This window comes from Hyla sarda, chromosome 1 (assembly GCF_029499605.1).
Source record: "Hyla sarda isolate aHylSar1 chromosome 1, aHylSar1.hap1, whole genome shotgun sequence".
NCBI lineage: Eukaryota > Metazoa > Chordata > Amphibia > Anura > Hylidae > Hyla > Hyla sarda.
The window spans coordinates 9,210,662-9,234,129 of NC_079189.1; the positions used below are offsets into that span (position 1 = coordinate 9,210,662).

The window sequence follows — 23,468 nt, forward strand, 5'->3', positions numbered from 1 at the left end:
TATAAGGAGAGAGCAATCTTATTGGGAAAGATTAACAATATTAGCAAAATAGCCTGTAGCCCAGATGGGCAGCTCTTTTGTATCCGTGGTGGAGACGTGTACAAAGGTCCGATGCCTTCCACGAAAGTGTCTGATTGGTTTACGGTGGCTCAAAGAGTTGGAAGATTTGACTGGAACAGAGTTAAACTCATGGCCTTCCACCCTAATGGAGATTTATATGTTATCACATATGAGGGAGACTTGTATAAAGGTCCTGCCCCAGATAATGAGCATGTACCATGGCTCTATGATCGGGCAACAAAGATAGGAAGTAGGAATTACAATGAGTATGTGGCATTGTTCTTTAATCCAGATGGCATAATGTTTGTTGTGGGAAATGACCAACTTTACTCGGGAGCACCGCCTACTGACGAAAATTATTCATGGAAAAATACTGTGATTGGAAGGAGTGACTGGCAAAGGCTCACTCACTTTATGGGCTATACTCCTGATAAAAAGCTGTGGACTGTAGATGTATATAATGGGAACATCTACAGAGGAGACACACCCTCATCACAAACACAAGATTATCTTATGAATGTCGACTACTTAGGATGGGGCTATAACCAGTATAGATTTCTGACTTTTACAAAAGACAGAACAATTAAAAATATTATCAGCTTTGAATTCCTGACTGACCAGGGGGAAAAATCATCTGAAACCCCTGAGGTGTTGGAGGAGAAGCTCTACGACAACAGAAAAAGCACTTCTACTCTGAGACACACCTTTAAGTAAGTACTCTACTATAAATTGTGTAACTCCAGATTACTGTTACTTGTTTGACTATAAAAACCTCACTTTAAAGGGGTACTCCACCCATAGACATCTTATTCCCTATCCAAAGGATAGGGGATAAGATGTCTGATCATGTGGAGTCACTGCTCAGATCCCACACGATCTCCACCGTGGCACCCCAGTCACCACATAATTGGTCCTAGCGGCCGGAGTCCCTATACTTTGGATGGGGGATAAGATATATTGGGGCAGAGTGCCCCTTTAAGTATGAGAAATAAAATAAAAGTAGAAGATAAAAACACTTAATCACACCATCAGGGACAGGCGTGCACTCACTTTCTTAGTCAAGGACGTTCAAGTGTACAAGCAAGAATATAAAAATAAATGCTGCTATATGGGGACTATATGTTATGGGTCATATACCAGGTCCACACAGGTGCTCTGCAGTGAGTATTATTACATTGTGGAGCATACAATAGAATAAACTACTGATCACAGTCAAAGGCAGAATATATAACAGTCACTGATCACCGGGTTATTTAGGGCATAGCCAATGTTCGGTGCTACTTGCCACTTAGCTTCCAGCATTGTCCCTCTAGTAGAAAAGCTGTGATTAGAATGGATTAACATCCCCCTTAGACTGCTATCCATGCCCAACTTGTCTATAACAGTTGGCTCTCCATGTTTCCTCACTATCAAGCAAACTTCTCCCATGACTCTCCTGTGTTTTAGGCAGTTTGTTCTAGTGCCCTTCAGCGTTGTGAGACTGCTTCCATGGTCCTCCATCTCTCACACATGCATTTTCCATGCATGCTTAAAGGGATACTCCGGCACCAAGACATCTTATCCCCTATCCAAAGGATAGGGGATAAGATGTCTGATCGAGGGGGGTCCTGCCACTGGGGACCCCCACAATTTAGCATGCATTGTGGGGGCAGGGTGTGATGTCACACGGGGGTGGCGTTGTGACAACACGAAAATCCGTCCCTGTGGTCGGGAGGCAAAAGACTGAGAACCTCCAGCGCTTCCGACAGTACTTACAGGTGGGTGCTGCATGCTAGATTGATATCCTTTGGATAGGGGATAAGATGTCTTGAGGCCGGAGTACCCCCTTTAAACTCATTCACTATATTTGCAGTTACCACTCCTGCAGGAAGGTTATTCCATGCATCCACTACTCTCTCAGTAAAGTAACACTTCCTGATATTACAGCAGAAAGCTTTCCCCTCTAATATAAAACAATTTCCTCTTTTGGTATTTGTTCTTCTTTGAAATCTCCTCCCCTCCTTTACCATGATTGATGTATTTAAAAGTTTCTATCATATCCCCTCTGTCTGGTCTTTTTTCCAAGCTATATATGCTAAATATGTACACTGAACAATAAGAACAATATTATACGTGTAAACATTGTATTGTAGCCACTTCTTATGGCTTCCATAACCAACCACAGGGTTGGAGACCCCCGTTCAATAAATATAATTACATTTTAAGGATGGGGACCAGGAATGAAAGTGGACACCCCCAATAATTATCTTACGGAATTGTGTGACATCTGCTGCCCCCAAATCAGACCTTACAACATCGACTATGTTTTTCAGGATCAGCAAAACTTTAAAGGAGTCCAGCAGTTTTTCCCATGAACATGGATTTACATTTGAAGCCGGGGTTGAGACGACTTTTAAGAGTGGAATCCCATGTATTGCTGAAGCAGGCGTGAAAGTTACTATGAACATGAGCACCACCCATAACTGGAACTTCACAAAGACCAATGAGACCGAGGTAATCAACGCCATGCTGTTTAATATACATAGTTAGATATGTACAGGAGGATTTGGGTAATGTATAATTTGCTTAACATGAACTTAGATGTCTTCTCATTTTTGGAGGTTATCTTTAAAGGGATACTCCGGCCCCAAGACATCTTATCCCCTATCCAAAGGATAGGGTATAAGATGTCTGATCGCGTGGGTCCCGCCATGGGGGCCCCCGGCAATCTAGCATGCAGCACCCACCTGTAAGCACTATAGGAAGTGCTGGAGGCTCTCAGTGTTATGCCTCCAGACCACGGGGACAGAGTACTGAGATGTCACGACTCTGCCCCATGTGACGTCATGCCCCACCCTCTCATTGCAAGTCTATGGGAGGGGGTGTGATTTGAGCAGGGGTGGCTGAATCAATATATCATTTATTTGGGTTGTCCATTTTCCTTATATGCAGAGAGTTTCAAAGTAAAAAAAAAAATCATAAAATTTTGGAACTTTTCACCAAGAAATGATGTAAGTATCAACAGAAATTTACAAATAACATAAAGTAGAATATGTCACGAAAAAACTATCTCTGAATCAGAATGAAAAGTAAAAGCATCCCAGAGTTATTAATGTTTAAAGTGACAGTGGTCAGATTTGCAAAAAATGCTCGGGTCCTTAAGGTGAAAATGGGCTGGGTCCTTAAGGGGTTAAGTAATATTAATATTAGCTGGTTTGAGATCCCAATAACCATATGAATTGTGTTCCTCTAATATGACTTGTCATTGGTTTCCATCTTTACGTTCTTCTTTCGGCACCTTCCATCCTACTGTTGCTCTTCTTCTTATTCCCAATCTTGGTCTTCTCATAATATCCGGAGATCAATAGAGATTTGGTCATCTTATTCTTGTTTTATGCACAAGTTTGAATTTGATTTGGTCAAAACTTTGCTCTCCTTGTCATTCACAGTGTCTTCAAAAAAAAATTTTCATCATAATCTAGTCCTTCAAATTTTAAATGTTTTTTTTCTACAAAGAGCCTCAAAAAATATTTGACAGTGAACACTTCTGACATGTTCTTTTACTGACATAATAAATACATCGCCACTAAGGTTTATGTCTTCTTCCTTTGTCTTCTACAGAATACTTTCGAATCAACCACAGAAGTAGAGCTGGAGGCCGGTAAAGCCATTCGGATGGTGGCCTCAGTGTTAAAAGCTCAACTAACCGTCCCTTACAAGGCCAAGGCCCGAACCATGTTTGATGCTGTGGTTGAAGTTACTGGAAAGTGGTTTGGGGTCTCACATTACCACCTGATGGTTAGGCAGGAGGATTTAAAGACATAGATGATCACATGTCCCAGGATTCACCATTTTCAAATCATAATAATTAAAGGGGTACTCCGCACCTAGACATCTTATCCCCTATCCAAAGGATAGGGGATAAGATGCCTGATCACAGGGGTCCCGCGGCTGGGGACCCCACGATCTCAGCTTTAGCACCCCAGACATCCGGTTCACGGAGCAAACTCCTCTCATGCCGGATGACTGGCGATGGCCGTCCTGCCCCCTCCCATAGAACCTGCATTGAGGGGGGATGGGTGTGATGTCACAAGCGGGGCACGGCTGTGACGTCACAAGCCTCCAGCGCTCCACCCGAAGCTCTGAACGAACACCGGGTACAGCAGGGAGATAGCGGGGGTCCCCAGCGGCGGGACCACTGGGATCACACATCTTATACTCTGTCCAAAGGATAAGATGTCTACGGGCGGAGTACCCCTTTAATTTTGATTCAAAATGATAAATAATGATTCCAATGATTTTGCTTTTGCAGAGATTCATAGAAAAATACATCAAAATCGTTTACTGGTCTCCAGTAATAAACACTAGAAATCAATAACATTCTGCTGCTGCAGTGGAGGAGACTGGAGAGCTCCTCAGGCTTATACTAGGAACATGAATACAAAAGAGTGGGCTGGAATAACAAAAACAACTGTAAATGTCTTTTTACACTGGGCTGTTATCTCTATGGTACATTAGTTTCCATGTAGCTGTAATCATTGTCCAGAGTAAATTTACAAAACCCCAACCCCAAGTACCCGATGTTGAACGGTTTTTCCTTCCTAATCCTTCTTGGGGAGGAAAATAAACAAAGGAGGAAGCTTTTGAGTTCATAACCTGCCCTCATATATTGTTGTCATATTCCAACCCCATATCCCGTCCTCATACCACGACCTCCTATCCAGAACTCCTATTCCGTCCTCCTACCCCGACCTCCTATCCCGTCCTCCTATCCCGTCCTCCTATCCCGTCCTCATACCCCGTCCTCCTATCCTGAACTCCTATCCCGTCCTCCTATCCTGACCTCCTATCCCATCCTCATATCCCGACCTCCTATCCCGACCCGTAATATGTGACCAGGTATTTAAATATCTCCAGCCGTACGGAAGTTACATGGGAACATACATTTCCCATTGATTTGCAGGGGACTTTAAACAAAAACCCCAACCCTCACAAATGGGGGTAGTTAAGGGTTAAATTAACTATCCTATATTTTAAGTGGACATATAAGTAACATGTGACCAAGTATTATCAAAATATCTCCAGCCGTTTGGAAGTTATGCAGTAACATATATTTCCCATTGAATTGTATGGGACTTTAAACATAAACCCCGCCCCTGGCAAATGGGGGTGAGTAAGGGTTAAATCACCTATCCTATGTTTGTTGTTGACATATAAGTAACATGTGTGGCAAGTTTCATGTTAATATCTTTAGCCGTTTGGACGTGATGCTGGAACATACACACATACATACACACACACACGTTGAGTTTTATATATACATATATATATATATATATATATATATATAAATATATATATATATATATATATATATATATATATATATATATAGATTGATAGATAGATAGATCACAATCAATTGTCAAAAATGTCCCCCGGGGATCGTAAGGATACAGATTTTAGAGTATACAACGCATTGCCAAGTGTTATATATAGTAAAATCTAATGATTAGTTCTCTTTAAGGACCCCACATTCTGTAGCTGACTCTGCCATCTTTGTTGGGAACGTGCACGATTCTCCATGGTAACAATCACAGTGATGAGACAGAAGGTATGATACAATACAGATATGATATAGGGCAGACAATGACCAGATCTCAATGAATAACTGATCCCATTGTATTGGGGCCTTTTATGAAAAATATAAACTAACCTGGGATTTGTATTGAAAACCAAATGTCCTATAGAACCAAGTTAACAGTTACCAGAAGTCACCAAAAATAATGAGGGTCCTATAACATGCGAAGATCACTAAAGACATCCGATCTCTAATTTCTACAAATAATTCTTGCCAGAAACAGCTAAGAATCCGCTATTGCTTTTTGCTTCTGATAAATTTTCAATAAACTTTAGATGTGATCACTTATCGTGTCCTGGTGTTATTTGTGATATCGTATGTGAAGGTTATTGGGCAAAACTTCCACTTGGTAAGAGCTGGTGTAGGATTGTTGGTTAGACCAGTGCCCAGTAACTTAATGTCCATTTTAGTGGTGTATTAACCCCTTGAGGACCAGGACATTTTTTGCACTTTTTGCTTGTTGTTTGTGCCACCAATTTTACTTTGTAATGACATCAGGCATTTCACCAAAAAAATCTATGGCGAAACAAAAAAAATATATATATTTTTTTTGGGGAGCAAAATTGAAAAAAAAAAAAAAAAGCCACCATTTTTTAATATTGGGGAACTTTCAATTCCGCACAGTGCACTTTTCAGTAAAAACACTTTATATTTATTCTGTAGGTCAATACGATTAAAATGATACCCAACTTATGTAGGTTTGATTTTGTTTCACTTTTAAAAAATTATAACTTTTTGCACGAAAATGAACATGTTTAAAATATTCCTCTTCTGACAATCCTTATACGGGGATGGGTAGGGCTCATATTTTGCGCCGTGATTTGTCGTTTTTATCGGTACAATTTTTGCTTTGATGGAACTTTTTGATCACTTTTTATACATTTTTTGAGGGGTATACAAAGTGACCAAAAAATACGCAACTCTGGACTCTTTTTTTTTTATGTATACACCATTGACTGTGCAGTTAAAGTAACCTTACATTTTTATAGTTTGGACATTTACACACGCGGCAATACCACATATGTTTATGTTTATTTTTGTTTAATTTATTTATTTTTATTGGAAAAGGGGGGTGATTCAAATTTTTATTAGGGAAGGGGTTAAATCACATTAATTCACTTTTTTTTTTTTTTTACTTGCTTATCCACCATCCGGACTATCCTGCGTTGACACCTTTCATCAGTTTTTCTCTTCCGTCCACGCCCAGGGAGTTTGGCTACAGTGCCATGGGTTGCAAACTTCTAGATAATGTTGCGCACTGTGGACAAAGGCAAATCTAGAGATGGACTTGTAACCTTGAGAATGTTGATATTTTTCCCACAATTTTGGTTCTCAAGTCCTCAGACAGTTCTCTTCTCCTCTTTCTGTTGTCCATGCTTAGCGTGGCACACACAGACACACAATGCAAAGACTAAGTGAACTTCTCTCCTTTTTATCTGCTTTCAGGTGGAATTTTTATATTGCCCACACCTGTTACTTGCCCCAGGTGAGTTTAAAGGAGCATCACATGCTTGAAACAATCTTATTTTTCAACAATTTTGAAAGGGTGACAATAATTTTGTCCAGCCCATTTTTGGAGTTTTGGTGACATTATGTGCCATTTGCTTTTTTCCCTCCTTTTTTGGTTTAGTTCCAATACACACAAAGGGAATAAACATGTGTATAGCAAAACATGTGTTACTGCAATCCTTTTCTGTGAGAAAAAAAAAAAAAATATATATATATATATATATATATGTATATATATATAGTTTTTATTGGTACAATTTTTGTTTCAATTAGACTTTTTGATCCTTTTTATTATTATTATTTTTAAATATGTATGAAGTATATAACAAATGTAGCATAGTAACATCGTTTGTAAGGTCGAAAAAAAGACAAGAGTCCATTGAGTTCAACCTAAAACCTAACTGTGTTGATCCAGAGGAAGGCTAAAAAAAAAAAAAAAAAAAAAAACATGAGGCTGATGTCAATTGACAGAGGAAAAAAAATGCCCCATGACAGAGGAAAAATTCCTTCCTGGCCCCAATATGGCGATCAGAATAACTTCCTGGATCACTGTTCTCTCCCCATAAATCTAGTATCCATAACCTGTAATATTATTACTCTCTAGAAAAACATCCAGGCACTCTTGAACTTGTTTAATGAGTCAGACATCACGTGGCACATCAAGTGGCAGAGAGTTCCATAGTCTCACTGCTCTTACAGTAAAGAATCTCTGTCTGTGATAATGGTGAAACCTTCTTTCCTCTAGAGGGAGAGGATGCCCCCTTGTCATGGTTACCGGCCTAGGTATAAAAAGATCCCTATACTGTCCATTCATATATTTGAACATTGTAATCAAAACCCCCCCTAAGATGCCTTTTCTCTAAACTAAATAACCCCAAGCTTGATACCTTGTCTTGATCCTGTAATCATCCCATACCAACTGAAACAAGTCACTTCTACCTGATGTCTTGTGTCTGTGTGTTGAAATAAAGAAGTTAAAGCGGTACTCCCCCCAAAAGCCGGTAATTACTCACCAGTAATTCTGTTTCCTCGTAGTCTTGACAGCACCACCATAGAGATGCACTCCTCCCCCAGGGACAGGAAACCTACAGCACAAAAGGAAGCACAGCCCTCCATAGCCTCAGTGAATTACCAAGACCCATTAAGAGCCTACAAATTAAAAAGGGATTTCGGGCAAAAACGTCTTATCTCCTATCCAAAGGTGTATAAGGGGTAATAGGAGAAAAAAAAATTGTAACCCCATCTCTTCTGAGTATGGAAATGCCCCATGTGTGGACGTCAAGTGCTCTGCTGGCGCACTACAATGCTCAGAAGAGGAGGAGTCACATTTGACTTTTGGAAAGCAAATTTTGCTGAAATGGTTTTTTGGGGGGGGGGGCATGTCGCATTTAGGAAGCCCCTATGGTGCCAGAACCGCAAAAAAAATAAAAACACCACATGGCATACTATTTTGGAAACTACGCCCCTCAAGGAACGTAACAAGGGGTACAGTGAGCCTTAACACCTCACAGGTGTTTGACGACTTTTTGTTAAAGTAGGATGTGTAAATGAAAAAAATTTTTTCACTAAAATGCTTTTTCACTCCCAAATTTTACATTTTTACAAGGGGTAATAGGAGAAAATGACCCCCAAAATTTGTAACCCAATTTGTTCTGAGTATGGAAGTACCCTATGTGTGGATGTCAAGTGCTCTGCGGGTGAACTACAATGCTCAGAAGAGTAGGAGCACCATTGAGGTTTTGGAAAGAGAATTTTTTGGAATGGAAGTCAGGGGCCATGTGCATTTACAAAGCCCCTGTGGTGCCAGAACAGTGGACTCCCCCACATGTGACCCCATTTTGGAAACTACACCCCTCACAGAATTTTATAAGGGGTGTAGCAAGTATTTACACCCCACTGGCGTTTGACAGATCTTTGGAACAGTGGGCTGAGCAAATGCAAAATTAAATATTTAATTTTCACGGACCGCTGTTCCAAACATCTGTTAGACACCTGTGGGGTGTAAATGCTCACTGTACCCCTTATTACATTACATGAGGGGTGTAGTTTCCAAAATGGGGTCACATGTGGGGGGGGGGGTCCATTGTTCTGGCACTATGGGGGCTTTGTAAACACACGCGGCCTTCAATTCCAGACAAATTTTCTCTTCAAAATCCCAATGAAGTTCCTTCTCTTCTGAGCATTGTAGTGCGCCAGGAGAGCACTTTACATCCACATATGGGGTATGTTCTTACTATGGGGTTACAAATTTTATGGGGCTTTTTTCCTATTTTCCCTTGTGAAAATGAAACATTTAGGGTGACACCAGCATTTTAGTGAAATTTTTTTTTTTTCATTTTCCCATCCAACTTTAATGAAAATTCGTCAAACACCTGTGGGGTGTTAAGGCTCACTATACCCCTTGTTATATTCCATGAGGGTTGTAGTTTCCAAAATGGGGGTTTATGTCAGAACCTCTGTAAAATCACCAATTTAGTCCTCAAATGTGTATAGTGCGCTCTCACTCCTGAGCCTTGTTGTGCATCCGCAGAGCATTTAATGCCCACATATGGGGTATTTCCGTACTCAGGAGAAATTGCATTACAAATTTTGAGGGTCTTTTTTTCCTTTAACTGCTTGTGAAAATAAAAAGTATTGGGCATGTTAGCATGTTAGTGTAATTTATAATTTTTTTTTTTACACTAACAGGCGAGTGTAGCCCCAACTTTTCCTTTTCAAAAGCGGTAAAAGGAGAAAAAGCCCCCCAAAATTTGTAGTGCGAGTACGGAAATACCCCATATGTGGCCCTAAACTGTTTCTGTGAAATACAACAGGGCTCCGAAGTGAATGAGCGCCATGCGCATTTGATGACTAAATTAGGGATTGCATAGGGGTGGACATAGGGGTATTCTACGCCAGTGATTAATCAACAGGGTCCCTCCAGCTGTTGCTAAACTCCCAGCATGCCTGGACAGTCAGTGGCTTTCCGGAAATGCTGGAAGTTGTTGTTTTGCAACAGCTGGAGGCACTGGTGGGTTCACAGTGAGTTTCCCGCTAGCAGTTTGCGGTACAGCGAAAAATTTGCCGCAGCTCAAACTTCAAGCAGGAAACTTACTGTAAACCCGCCACTACCCTGTACATTCACATTTGGGGGGGAGGGGGGGGGGGGACCTCCAGCTGTTTCAAAACTAAAACTCCCAGCATGTACTGACAGACAGTGCATGCTGGGAGTTGTACTTTTGCAACAGCTGGAGGTACACTGGTTGGAAAACCTTCAATTAGGTTCTGGTACCTAACTCAGTATTTTCCAACCAGTGTGCCTCCAGCTGTTGCAAAACTCCCAGCATGTACTGATCGCCGAAGGGCATGCTGGGAGATGTAGTTATGCAACAGCTGGAGGTATATATCTACAACTCCCAGCATGCCGAGACAGCTGTTTGCTGTTTGGCCATGCTGAGATTTGCAGTTTTGCAACATCTGGAGGGCTACAGTTTAATGACCTCTGCACAGAGATCTCCAAACTGTGGCCTCCAGATGTTCCAAAACTGCAAATCCCTGCATGCCCAAACAGCTGTCTGGGCATGCTGGGAGTTGTAGTTTTGCAACATCTGGAGGGCTACAGTTTAGAGACCACTGTGTAGTGGTCTGAAATTGTGTTGCTCATGAATATTCGCAATGCGAATATAGCCCTATATATTCGCAATTACGAATATTCATATATTTTTTTTTTTCACAGTACACATCACAGTGATCATCCCTCTCTGCTTCCAGGTTGTGTGGTGTAAAGAAGGCTCTAATACTACTGTGTGAGACTGGGGAGCGAATTTTTGCATATGCGAAAATTTGCATATGCAAATTTTCATATATGTAAATTTTTTGCATATGCGAAAATAAAATGTGACTATTATGAATATGCAAATTTTGCGAATATGTGACGAATATACGTCCATATATTCGCAAAATATTGTGAATTCGAATATGGCCTTTGCCGCTCAACACTAGTCTGAAACTGTAGTCCTCCCGATGTTGCTAGGCAACTCACCGACTTCCGTAGGATCCAGGGAGCCTCATCGCCGTCCTCTTCTGCCGCTGATCACTGCCGACGATCACCACCCACTTCCACCGTCGATGGGTAAGCGGTCCTTCAGCGCCGGTCCTTGTCGATTTCCCCATTCTGTCCAGCCTACTGTGGGTGGGCAGAATGCGGAAACCGAAAGTTACCCCCCCGCCCCCTATCTGCTATCGGTCGTCGCTTCTAGAGCACCCCTGCCACCTCACTCCTATCTCTTCAGGGGGATCGTGGGTGTCTTGGACAACCCCGATCCCCTTATTTTCTGGTTCACCGGAGACCCGTATGACCCAGAATTTCTGCAAATCGCCAGTCTGATGCCCCCCCAGGCACCCCGGAATGGTACCGCCCGGCCCGGGGACCTCCTGGGTCCTTAAGTACCAGGGTGTCAGGACGTACCTGTACGCCATGGGTCCTTGACTGGTTAAATGATAAGGCTGCTAGCTCTCCTACCCACCTGGCTGATGTAATAGCCACTAAGAAGACAATTTTGGAGTTAGAACTGACAGCTGAATCGCAGACAAAGGCCCAAAAGGATGTTTACTCAAAGCATTAAGAACCACCAAGAAATCCCAAGCTGGAGTCTTAATACTTTTTGACATTTGCAACCTGTTGACTGATCTAAAAAATCTTAGGATCCAGGTGGTCAGCAATTTTTTGACTGAAGAGAGCCCCTAAGGCAGACAAATGTAACATTAGAGTGGTCGCCCTCAAACCTTTTTCAAGGTCCTTTTGAAGAAAGTCTAAGATAGCTGCTCTGTTGGCCTTGTCAAAGTCTATATTAGAAAGGCCTACCACCTCAAAAAACTTTCTCTTGGTGGTTACAGTCTTTCTGCTGGCCTGAACGGTGTCAATCACTGCTTCTGAAAGGCCGTTAGCTTTTAGGATTATCCTCTCAAGAACCAGGCCGTCAGGTGTAGACTTCACACTTCTGGATGTAGCAGCAGACCCTGTATCAGGATGTCCGGGACTTCTGGATGGACCCACGGGTCCGATACTAACATGGTCCTTAGGCAGGACAACCATGCCCTCCGGGGCCAGAAGGGGGCAATCAGAATCACTCTTGCCCTGTCCTCCCTGATCTTCCTGATGACCCTAGGTATGAGCACAAGTGGAGGAAAAGCATAAGCCAAATCCCACATCCATCTATAGGACAAGGCATCTACTGCTAATGGCCTGTCTGACGGGTAGAGGGAAAGAACATTTTTAAATTGCCTGTTCTGTCTGGTGGAAAATAATTCCCCCTGGAGAGTGCCACACAGAGCTGAGATTTTCTGAAAAACCTTCGGGTTCAACTCTCCCTGTCAAACTTGATGCCTGCTCAGGATGGCTGCCCTGAAGGATTTCACCTGAGTCTCTGCAAACGAAAAAATCTGAAAAGATAACATCATTAGACTAGCACTTCTAGTCGTACCCTGCCTATTAATTATGGATACAGCAGTAGTGTTATCTGAAAGTATTTTTACATCCTGATTTTTAATATCAGGGCCTAAAGCTTGTAAGGCACAAAGAATGGCTAACAATTCCTTATAGTTAGAACAGGGGCGGACACAGACAGCAGAGGGCCCTTGTGCAAAGAATGTGCCTCCCCCCCCCCCCCATGTCTATTGTTCGGGACCCCCCCCCCCCCCCCGCTCTCATTACCACCCCTGCTTCCATTAACCCCCTGCTCCTTGCATTCACCTCATCCTGCCCCTCCTTCCATTCCCCCTCCATTTCTATTACCCCCCCTCATGCTACCATTCCCCCCCTCACTGCTTCCATTGACCCCCACTTCCATTACTTCCATTACCCCCTGCTCTTTCCATTCTCCCCATCCTGCCCCTCCTTCCATTCACCCCCATGCTTCCACTACCCCCTTGCACCCATTAACCCCTCCTGCTCCTTCCATTCACCCCATCCTGACCCTCCTCCCTTCCCCCATGCACTTCCATTCCCCCCACTGCGCTTCCATTAACCCCCCTGCTTCTTTCATTCACCCCATCCTGCCCCTCATTCCATTACCCTCCCTGCTTCCATTAACCCCCCTCCCTCGCTTCCATTAACCCCCTGATTCCAGTAACCCCCTCCCCCTGCTTCCATTAACTCCCTTCCCATTCTTCCATTACACATACACCCCCACTTCCCTTAACCCCCCTGCTTCCATTAACCCCCCCTGCTCGTTCCATTCACCCCATCCTGCCCCTCTTTCCATTCTCTCCCCCTGTGCTTCCATTACACACACACAAAAACACATTTCTATTAGCCCCCCTGCTTCCATTACAATCCCCCCCTGCTTCCATTAACCCCCTGCTCCTATAATTTAGGTAGATAGAGAGATAGATAGATATGAACAATAGATAGATAGATAGATAGATAGATATATATGAGATAGACAGATAGATATCCAAAAATAAGAAACTCCAGCAGCACACCAGTATAGTGAAAAACAATTGTGAAGTTTATTCACCCAAAGTCTTGCGACGTTTCGGCCGTCCAATTACAGCCTTTCTCAAGCATGAGACATGTGGTACAAACAGAATGTTAAATAGTGACTCAATAGTGGTGTCAGCCAATCACAGTGATGTCAACAATATTTACATAGTTGTAGGGATATAATCCGTTTACAGTGAATACAGGTCCATACATATATAATCAATGCATAATCACTGTTTTACATACATATCAACAGTGTCGTGAACATATATAAGTGCTAACTCGTAGTGGCATAAATACGTGAGTTTAAGAGTAGGTATAGCGCAATATAGTGAGGGGCGGAGCATACATACTGTATCCCGTTGTCTGCAGCATATGGTGTGGCATCATACGCCGCTGTGAGACTCCGGTGGCGTGCGTTCCGGCCGGGGAGTCACTGCGCATGCGCATACACTGCAACCCCTTGCACAAGTCTGCAGCATTCACCTGCTTCATCATGATAAGAGTCTGCCACTCGAAAAACTACGGACACAGAACCTGTTTCCACATGACTCTGAATCGGGCCCACCAGGTATGGGTGAGTGGGGGACAGAATCGGTTTTCCCTTCACTCCACGTCTTGACGGGAGCGGAGGGGGACTGACTGGTGACATTCAATCCACATGTCCATGTGGTGAAGGCCGCCACTGCCCTCTACCCCAACCACGGGCACCCATTGAAACCGCACTCAAGAATAGCCGTATGCCCACAGGTTGTCCCTCAGTTACAATGGCCGCCAGAGACTCTGAACATGTTTCTACGCAGGCGCGGGCCTGCCAGAGAAGCCGTTACCATGGCGCCTCTGATACCGGCAGGTGATTGGCCCCGACCTAGAGTGAGTCATCTATGAGCATGCTCAGTGACTCCCCGGCCGGAACGCACGCCACCGGGGTCTCACAGCGGCGTCTGACACCACACCATATGCTGCAGACATCGGGAAACAGTATGTATGCTCCGCCCCTCACTATATTGCTCTATACCTACTCTTAAACTCACGTATTTATGCCACTACGAGTTAGCACTTATATATGTTCACAACACTGTTGATATGTATGTAAAACAGTGATTATGCATTGATTATATATGTATGGACCTGTATTCACTGTAAACGGATTATATACCTACAACTATGTAAATATTGTTGACATCACTGAGATTGGCTGACACCAGTATTGAGTCACTATTTAACATTCTGTTTGTACCACATGTCTCATGCTTGAGAAAGGCTGTAATTGGACGGCCGAAACGTCGCAAGACTTTGGGTGAATAAACTTTACAATTGTTTTTCACTATACTGGTGTGCTGCTGGAGTTTCTTATTTTTGGATGTCTACTTCAAGTCTCCGGACCAGAGCCTATACCAGCTTGCACCCGGCCCCTGAGCAACTTCTAGTTGTGCTGCTTCTTCTGGTATCATCTGTAGATAGATAGATAGATGGATGGATAGCTAGATATGGGATAGATAAATAGATGGATATGAGATAGATAGATAGATAGATATGAGATAGATAGATAGATAGGACATAGATCAGTGTTTTCCAACCAGTGTGTCTCCAGCTGTTGCAAAACTCCAACTTCCAGCATGACTGGACAGCCAAAGGCTGTCCTGGCATGCTGGGAGCTGTAGTCTTGCAACATGTAGGCACTTTTGTTGAGAAACACTGCAAACTTGCAAAGCCCTAACCCGCTCATCTTTATAAAGTTACCTACTGTTCACACAGCCCACGGCCCTCAACTCACCAGGGATGCAGTGTAATCCGAGACAGGGGCCACATGATGCCGGGGATGAAGAGGAGCTGAGGCAGTTGTTCCTCATGAAGTTATCAGGGGGATGAAGCACGGCCTGATGCAGGGATAGGTCAGAGGGCTTGGAGCTGACTTCCTGCCTGTGCGGGGCACGTCTACTCCCACCAGCCCCTCTGCTCTTAAAGTGACAGTTACACTAACGGGGGGGGGGGGGCGGCTCCCTCTCAAGGCCCAGGCCCAGCGTACAGATACCTCTATAGCTATGCCACTGGTGGTGGGCCCACTTACTTGCTGGGCCCTTGTGCAGTTGAACCTGCTGCACATATGGTTTGTCCGCCCCTGAGTTAGAGGAGGTAATGTATGCTTTACCTCCATATTCCAGGAACCCTGAAGGTCTTTATCCCCTGCACCGTACCCCCAGGGACTAGTATCAGTAGTGATCACCATGGGCAAATGTACCTTCCAATCTAGACCTCTATTCAGGTTAATGTCCACCAACCACTACCGTAGGGAAGAAATCACTGACTGGGGTAAAAGGGACCCATCCCACTGATCTAAAATCTCTAACCGAAGGGACCTAGAGTGAAACTGAGCCATGGGGAACTGCGGGGATGGCGGAAGTAAAGAGACCTAACAAGAGCATCCCTTTCCAAATAGGAATTCTAGGGGGACTCAGAAACTTCTCTAACTGAGGACTGGAGTTTGTTAATTTTCTGGGCAGGTAGAAAATATTTTTGTTAAGTGTGGAGTCTAAAAAAATCCCCCCCCCCCACCAATTTTTTTGCTGTGTGGGAGAGAGGATTTTTCCAAGTTTACAACCAACCAAGTTACCAAGTTTATTAAGAACCTTTAACCCCTTAAGGACCCAGCCATTTTACACCTTAGGACCCGGCAATTTTTTGCATCTGACCACTGTCACTTTAAACATTAATAACTCTGGAATGCTTTTAGTTATCATTCTGATTCTGAGATTGTTTTTTCGTGACATATTCTACTTTAACATAGTGGTAAAATTTTGTGGTAACTTGCATCCTTTCTTGGTGAAAAATCACAAAATTTGATGAACATTTTTAAAATTTTGCATTTTTCTAACTTTGAAGCTCTCTGCTTGTAAGGAAAATGGATATTCCAAATAATTTTTTTTTATTCACATATACAATAACTAACTGCAATAGGTGCTGCGCAGATCCTTCTCATTTGACAGCCCAGGAACAAAAGAGAGAAAAGATGGCCGCCGCTCCCTTATATGGGCAGGGGGCGGGGTGAATCTGATTGGTCCGAACATCTGTCACTCACCATTACACAGAGTAATGGGATTGCATACGTCACAGGGCCTCCAAAGGTCCTTAAGCAAAATACCATAGAGTTTACCTAGTCACGTGACCTGCAGGTCCTACAACGCTATGGAACCAGTAATTACCCATTTATTTACATATATATTACTATATTTACATTACCCTTACATAAATTACTTGGCTACTAGTTGGAGTAGAGGTGACAAGGGGTAGGCTACACAACAGGGATTCCAACGTCCTAGGGTCTCTGGCTATGGGAACCCACACATACATAGGTACCGTATAAGATGCAGTACCGGGACACCGCATGGAAATACCCCATATGTGGCCCTAAACTGTTGCCTTGAAATTTGCCAACAAAGTTGCAGTGGAAACTCACAGTGTGAAGTTACCCTGTACTTTTATTTATGTATTTATTTATTTGGGGGGGGGGGGGGGGGGGGGCAAACCTCTAATGCTGAGTTAGGTAAAAGACCCATACTCAGTGTTTCCCAACCAGTGTACCTCCAGCTGTTGCAAAACTACAACTCCCAGCATGCACTGACAGCTGAAGGGCATGATAGGGAGTTGTAGTTATGCAGCAGCTGAGGTACACAACTACAACTGCCGGCATGCCCTTTGGCTTTCCATGCATGCTGGTAGATGTACTTTTGCCACAGCTGTAGGAACACTGGTAGAAAAACATTGAGTTAGGTAACAGACTAGTGACCCGGAAACACTGTTATTTGCCGGTCTGAATTGACCGGCGAATCACGGTGATCGCTGACAAATAACAGCAGCCATCCTGGCCTGATAACTGCATCCATAGATGTAAATTTACGGCGCTGTGCACCAAGCGATGCTTAGCAGCGCCGTACATTTACTGCACCCGTCCTTAAGAGGTTGATGACGCAGCCTTCTGACAGTGACCATTTAAACTAAAACATAGATTGGTGTGTGAAATTCTAACACATTCATACTGATAGTCACATGGCTTTCATTTATTATAAAATCATGTTTATCTACAGGTGCAACCTAGAAGGATTTATTATACTCTCATTATAAATATCTAGGTGTCTCTCCCCAGGAAAATATTTAGCTGCTAAAATAAGGACATACAGAAGACAAAGTGGCCGGTATAGCCTCCCCAGGTTTTTATATAAAATAGAAGCTCCTTCCATTACTTTACCAACACCTCATTACGGAGCCTCAGCTGAATGCAGAACGAGACAGAATCACATGATTTAATACTAAAACCAGGTAAAGTGGTAAGACAGGGACATCTAGTGTCCAATAACGATATAGCACATACACAGACACAAAAAGTCGTCACTGTGTACGCATCTTTGTTATCGTTAAAGCAATGTAGATTTACTATTAGGAAGTTGTGAATTCTTGCATAATCTGTACCAAAAAAACAAAGCTGTCTATATTATCAGCTTTAGGGACTATTTAGATAAGGACTTTCAAAACTGGGTTCCACATTATGTTAGTGTATCAGTGGTAATCCCCAAGTGTTAAATTGGTAAGCTGCGGTGTCTGCTAGGACTGAAGAATGACGCCTCTGATGTTGCGCTGGGGAGCCGCGCAGGAGGATGTCGCTCAGCAGAACAGTCAAGACGTCTGACCGCCAAATGAGCCTGCCTTAGCGCACCATGAAACACAAACTGGGTGAGAATGTAATGATGCAACGGGGGGGGGGGGGGGGGGGGAGGGTGGCTATGATGTGGTACAGGGGATTATATGGGGGTGGGTAATGATGTGGCACTGGGGGTGGTAAAGAGAGGGGATGAAATGGCACAAGAGAGGATCAAGGGCGGTAATGATGAGGCACAGAGAGTGATAAGCAGGGGATGAAATGGCACAGGGAGGGATTGAGGTGTGGGGGATGAAGTGGCACAGAGGAGGGTTCAAGGGGAGAGAAATGAAGTGGCACAGAAAAGGGTTTAAGGGGCGGGGAATTAAATGGCACAGGGGGTGATAAAGGAGGGGAACAAGGGAACAAATGGCACAGAGAGGGTAAAGGGGGGATAAAATGGCAAAGGGGAGCATCAAGGAGGGCAATGATGAGGCACGGAGGTGTTCAAGGGCTAGTAATGAAGTGCACGGAGGGAAACAGGGGGATGAAATGGCACAGGGGGAGTTAAGGGGAGGAAAATAATGTGGCATGGGGGGAGTCATAGGGGGAGGAAAGACATAGTCAAAGGATGATGAAGGGAGGATGAAATGGCACAGGGCATTAGCAACCACATTTGGAATGCTTATACTGGATACTGGTATCATGTCATGTGTAGCAGGATTAGCAATGTGATTCGTGCAATTGGTAGGGTGAGGAGTGTGTAAACAAATTTTGCACATCTGAAAAGGATGTCACCCACATAGAAAATTTGGAAAGCTCTGATTTAGATACTTTGCCTCCATGTCCTTAAATAAGGGGTGTGTCTTCAATAAAAGACATGCCTTTAATTAAAGGGCCACAGTCCAAGATGCAACGTTTTGGTCCAAAAATGTGCCAGCCTTCGGCTGTCCGGGCATGCTCACTAACCATAGGTACCGGAGTCTCCTGGCTTTAGTGGACAATTGCATAGATAATGGGGGACATTTTAATCGTTTGCTTTGGTAAGTGAATTCTGTAGGCATTTTTTTAATCAAATATTTTTCATATGTTTTTCATATATTTATCATACTATCACAGGGGATTGATACATTTGGCTCACATGAGCAAAAACCAATAAAATCACTTATTTTCTTAGCAAACATAAGCAAAAAAAATGTATGTGTGTTTATTACATTTTTTAACACTTTTTTCCCCCTAAATGTACTAGCCCATTTTGTTTTTCTTTTCATTTCAGATCCGTCTATCCTGTGGGCTACTTCAGATTTGGTAGACAACGATGACCTGCATTTTTTGTTTAATAGTAACAACACTTTGAAACGAGGGCTTGTGGGGGAGTGTTTTTTGGAATAAAAGTTTTTTAAATGTGTTTTTTTTTTATTTACTTTACAGCAGCGGTACTCAACTGGTGGACCGCGGTCCAGATCCGGACCGCGGCCGCCAGTCATCCGGACCTCCGGCCGCTCCAGGGAACCGCCCAGAGGTGGCAGCCGCTGTTCTGGAATTCATATGTATCAGTGTCTTAAAGATACCAATACAAACGAATAGCTGAGTGCCGCCGGAGCGAGGGAACACTTTGCTCCCTGCCCGACCAGCGCTTCTACTATGATACAGGCGGCGTGATTAGCGCTGCCTGCATCATCTGCTCTGGGCAGGACTGACAAGAAGAGGCCAGAGCAGCGGAGCAGCGCGAGACCTGAGAAGCATCAGGAACGGGCCGTCTGCGGGGCCAGCCATCTGCGCCCAGCTCCATAAAAGTGAAAGTAAGGATGCAGGGGTCTTGGGGTTGGGGGTTGGTGGTGTTAGGGCAGAAGGGAATAAATGAGTCTGTGGGTTAAAAGTGAAAATATGACTGATGCAGGGGTCTTGGGGGGGTGTTGGCGTTAGGGTTAGAAGGTGATAAAGGGGTCTGGGGAATGGGGGGGGCAGAAAAGGGAAAATAAGAATGATTCAGGGGTCTTGGGGGGTGGGGGGAGTGTTAGGGCAGAAGGGGATAAAGGGGTCTGGGGCATAAATGTGAAAATAGGAATGATGCAGGGGTCTTGGGGGTGTTAGGGCAGAAGGGGATGAAGGGGGTTTGAGGGGGACATAAAAGTGAAAATAATGATGTGTAGGGTCTTGGGTGGGGGGGTGTTAGGGCAGAAGGGGATAAATGGGTCTGGGAGGCATTAAAGTGTAAAGAAAATAATGCAGGGGTCTTGGGGTGTGGGGTATTAGGGCAGAAGGGGACAGAGGGGTCTGGGGGGCAGAAAAGTTTAAAGAAGAATGATGCAGAGGTATTGGTGGGTGGGGAGTGTTAGGACAGAAGGGGACAGAGGGGTTGGGGGATGTAAAGGATGAAGCAGGGATCTTGGGGGGCAGAGAAGTCTAGAGGAGGACTTAGGGGTCAGGGGCAGAGGAGTCTGGATGAGGACTTAGGGGTCAGGGGGGCAGAGGTGTCTGGATAAGGACTTAGAGGTCAGGGGGCAGAGGTGTCTGGATGAGGACTTAGGGGTCAGGGGAGCAGTTGTGTCTGGGGGTATCTATAGGGGGGGAGGGGTCTGGAAGAGGACCTAGGGGTCTGGGGGGACTTAAGGCCCATCCACATTGAGGACATTCCTCTGGCGGAAATCTGCTTGCAGCAGAGTCCTAATGTTTTCAGTGGTTTTCTGCTGATCTCTCTATACTGTGGAATCGCCACAGTGGAATTCCCCCAGCAGAATGGATGTAAACCACAAGAACAAACATGTTTGTTCTTTAGGTGGACGTCCATTCTGCTGGGGGAATTTCACCAGACTGCATTGTCATCTATGGAGATGGCGCCCATCCGTGCAGTCCTACCTCCAATGGCTTCTGTGGCGCCTGCAGCAAGTAGACATTCCACCAACTAAATGTCCACAGTGTGAAGAAGCCCTTAGGGGTCTGCAGGAGGAGGGGAAAATGGGTCTGGGGGAGTACAGGGTTGGGATTCTGACAAACAGAGGAAACAGTGTCTAGCAGTATTATTTTAGAGGTCATGATGTCTGGCAGGGTAATAATGATTATTGTCTTTAAGCAGAGGATGAGGATCTACTAACAAAGTAACAAATGATTTGCAGGCATCAGACTATGCAGAGAAGATGGAGCTGAAAGAAGACAAGGACCAGATGAAGAAGAAAAAGGAAAGACAACAGAGAAGACATCTCCTGTGAGTCATTATACAATTGTGTATTCTCCTGACTGTCCCATCAGAGCTGGAGTCACTGGTAATCTCTGCAGTGATGATGGGTGACAATGTACCCCAATCTGTGTTACAAAACTACAACTCCCCTAATGCCTGAAACTTTGCAGACATGATGGGAGTTTTAGCTTTGCAACAGCTGGAGAGCCACTTAAGCCGAGGTAATTTTAGAGTATGCAGCCTATATTAATTTTAAGGACTTCTGCGATACCCACCGTAAAAAAATGGGCTGCATAGTCTAATACCTGCAGGCCTATTTTTGCTCCCAGTCTGACCCTGGAAGTATGTGTATTACAGGAATTTCCCAACCTTTATCTCTACAGTTGTTTCAAAACTACAGCTCCCATCATGCTCTTCTGTCTGCATGGTGGCAGTTGTAGTTTTGCAACAGCTGGAGAGTTCATATGGGGGTGGGGATGGGGGCACCTTATTCATTGTTTTAAGGGACACAGAAGTAAAATTTGCTTCAGGGCAAGTGGCAATATAATATTTGGGGGCCCAGCATGTGGTAGTTTTATACTAAGGGGTACAGTGTGAGGCAGAATTATAATCAGGGGCACAATTTGTGGCAATGTTATACTCAGGGGCACAATTTGTGGTAGTATTATACTCAGGGCCACAGTGTGTGGCAGTATGATACTCAGGGGTGTGGTGTGTGGCAGTATTATACCCAGGAGCACAGTGTGTGGCAGTATTATACTAAGGGCCACAGTGTGTGGCAGTATTATACTCGGGCATGGTGTGTGGTAGTATTATACTCAGGGGCACGGTGTGTGGAAGTATTATACTCAGGGACAGGTGTGTGGCAGTATTATATCAGGGGCATAGTGTGCGACAGTATTATACCAGGGGCACAGTATGTGGCAGTTGGAGAACGGTTATGACTTATTAAGTACTAATTATGTTCTACAACAGGCAGCGCCTATTTCTGGCATGGCACTGTGGCCGCTAGGTGTGAACAAGGTCTTAGGGTTTAGCCCGGACCTTCACCGGATGGCAGACCTGGAAAAGCGGACCCTCACTAAAAATAGTTGAGTACCCCTGCTTTACAGGCTTAGTAGTGGAAGCTGTCTTATAGACGGAATCCATTACTAAGCCGGGGCTTAGCGTTGTCCCTAAAAACAGCTAGGGCTAACCCACGATTATTACACTGGGACCCACCATCACAGTGGTGTTGGGAAGAGCCGGAACCAACAGGCCCAGAGTGTAAAAATGGCACTCCTGGGCCAAGGGGGTAAAAGGCTGGTGTTATTGAGGCTGGGGAGGGCCAGTAATACTGGTCCTCGCCCACCCCGGTAACATTAGGCTGTTGCTGCTTGGGTGGTATCTGGCTAAGAATAAAAATACAGGGAAACCTATGCATTTTACTTTTATTATTTAATTATTTAAACCAAAACGCATAGGGTTCCCCATATTTTAATTCTCAGCCAAATACCAACCAAGCAGCAACAGCCTGACGTTACCAGGGTGGGTGAGGACCATTGTTACTCTCCAGCCTAAATAACTCCAGCCTGTTACAGCCTAGGCCCAGAAGCGCCATATTTGATGCTCAGGGGCTGTTGTTAGTGGCTATCGGGGTAATCATTGAGGGTTAGCGACAGCTGTTTTTAGGGACAACGCTAAGCCCTGGCTTAGTAATGGATTTTGTCTATAAGACGGCTCCCACTACTAAGCCTGTAAAGTGAACAAAAAAAAACAACATGTTTAAAAAACTTTTATACCAAAAAACACTCCCCCACAAGCCCTTGTTGACCATTTTATTAACATTAAAAAAAAAAAAAAAACACTGGTCATCATCAGGATACACGGATCTGAAATGAGAAGGAAAGAAAAACAAGGAAAATAGGTTAGTACATCTATTGGAACCCACCCGCACATTTCCCGCCCGCACCGCACCCTTACAATAAGGACATGCTGGGAGTTGTACTCATGCGGTGCTTGTCAA

At 44.1% G+C, this 23,468-nt stretch overlaps 1 protein-coding gene across 1 annotated transcript; it reads right to left on the bottom strand.

Annotated features, from left to right (window-relative positions):
• Positions 1-11,772: 11,772 nt before the first annotated feature.
• LOC130300134 (uncharacterized) lies at positions 11,773-15,589 on the bottom strand. Its single transcript, XM_056551521.1, has 3 exons — positions 15,430-15,589; positions 12,453-12,610; positions 11,773-12,332 (listed from the first exon to the last, which is right to left on the bottom strand). The coding sequence occupies exons 1-3, from the start codon at positions 15,503-15,505 to the stop codon at positions 11,859-11,861; spliced, it is 708 nt and encodes a 235-aa protein (XP_056407496.1). The 5' UTR covers positions 15,506-15,589; the 3' UTR covers positions 11,773-11,858.
• Between the last annotated feature and the right edge of the window lie 7,879 nt (positions 15,590-23,468).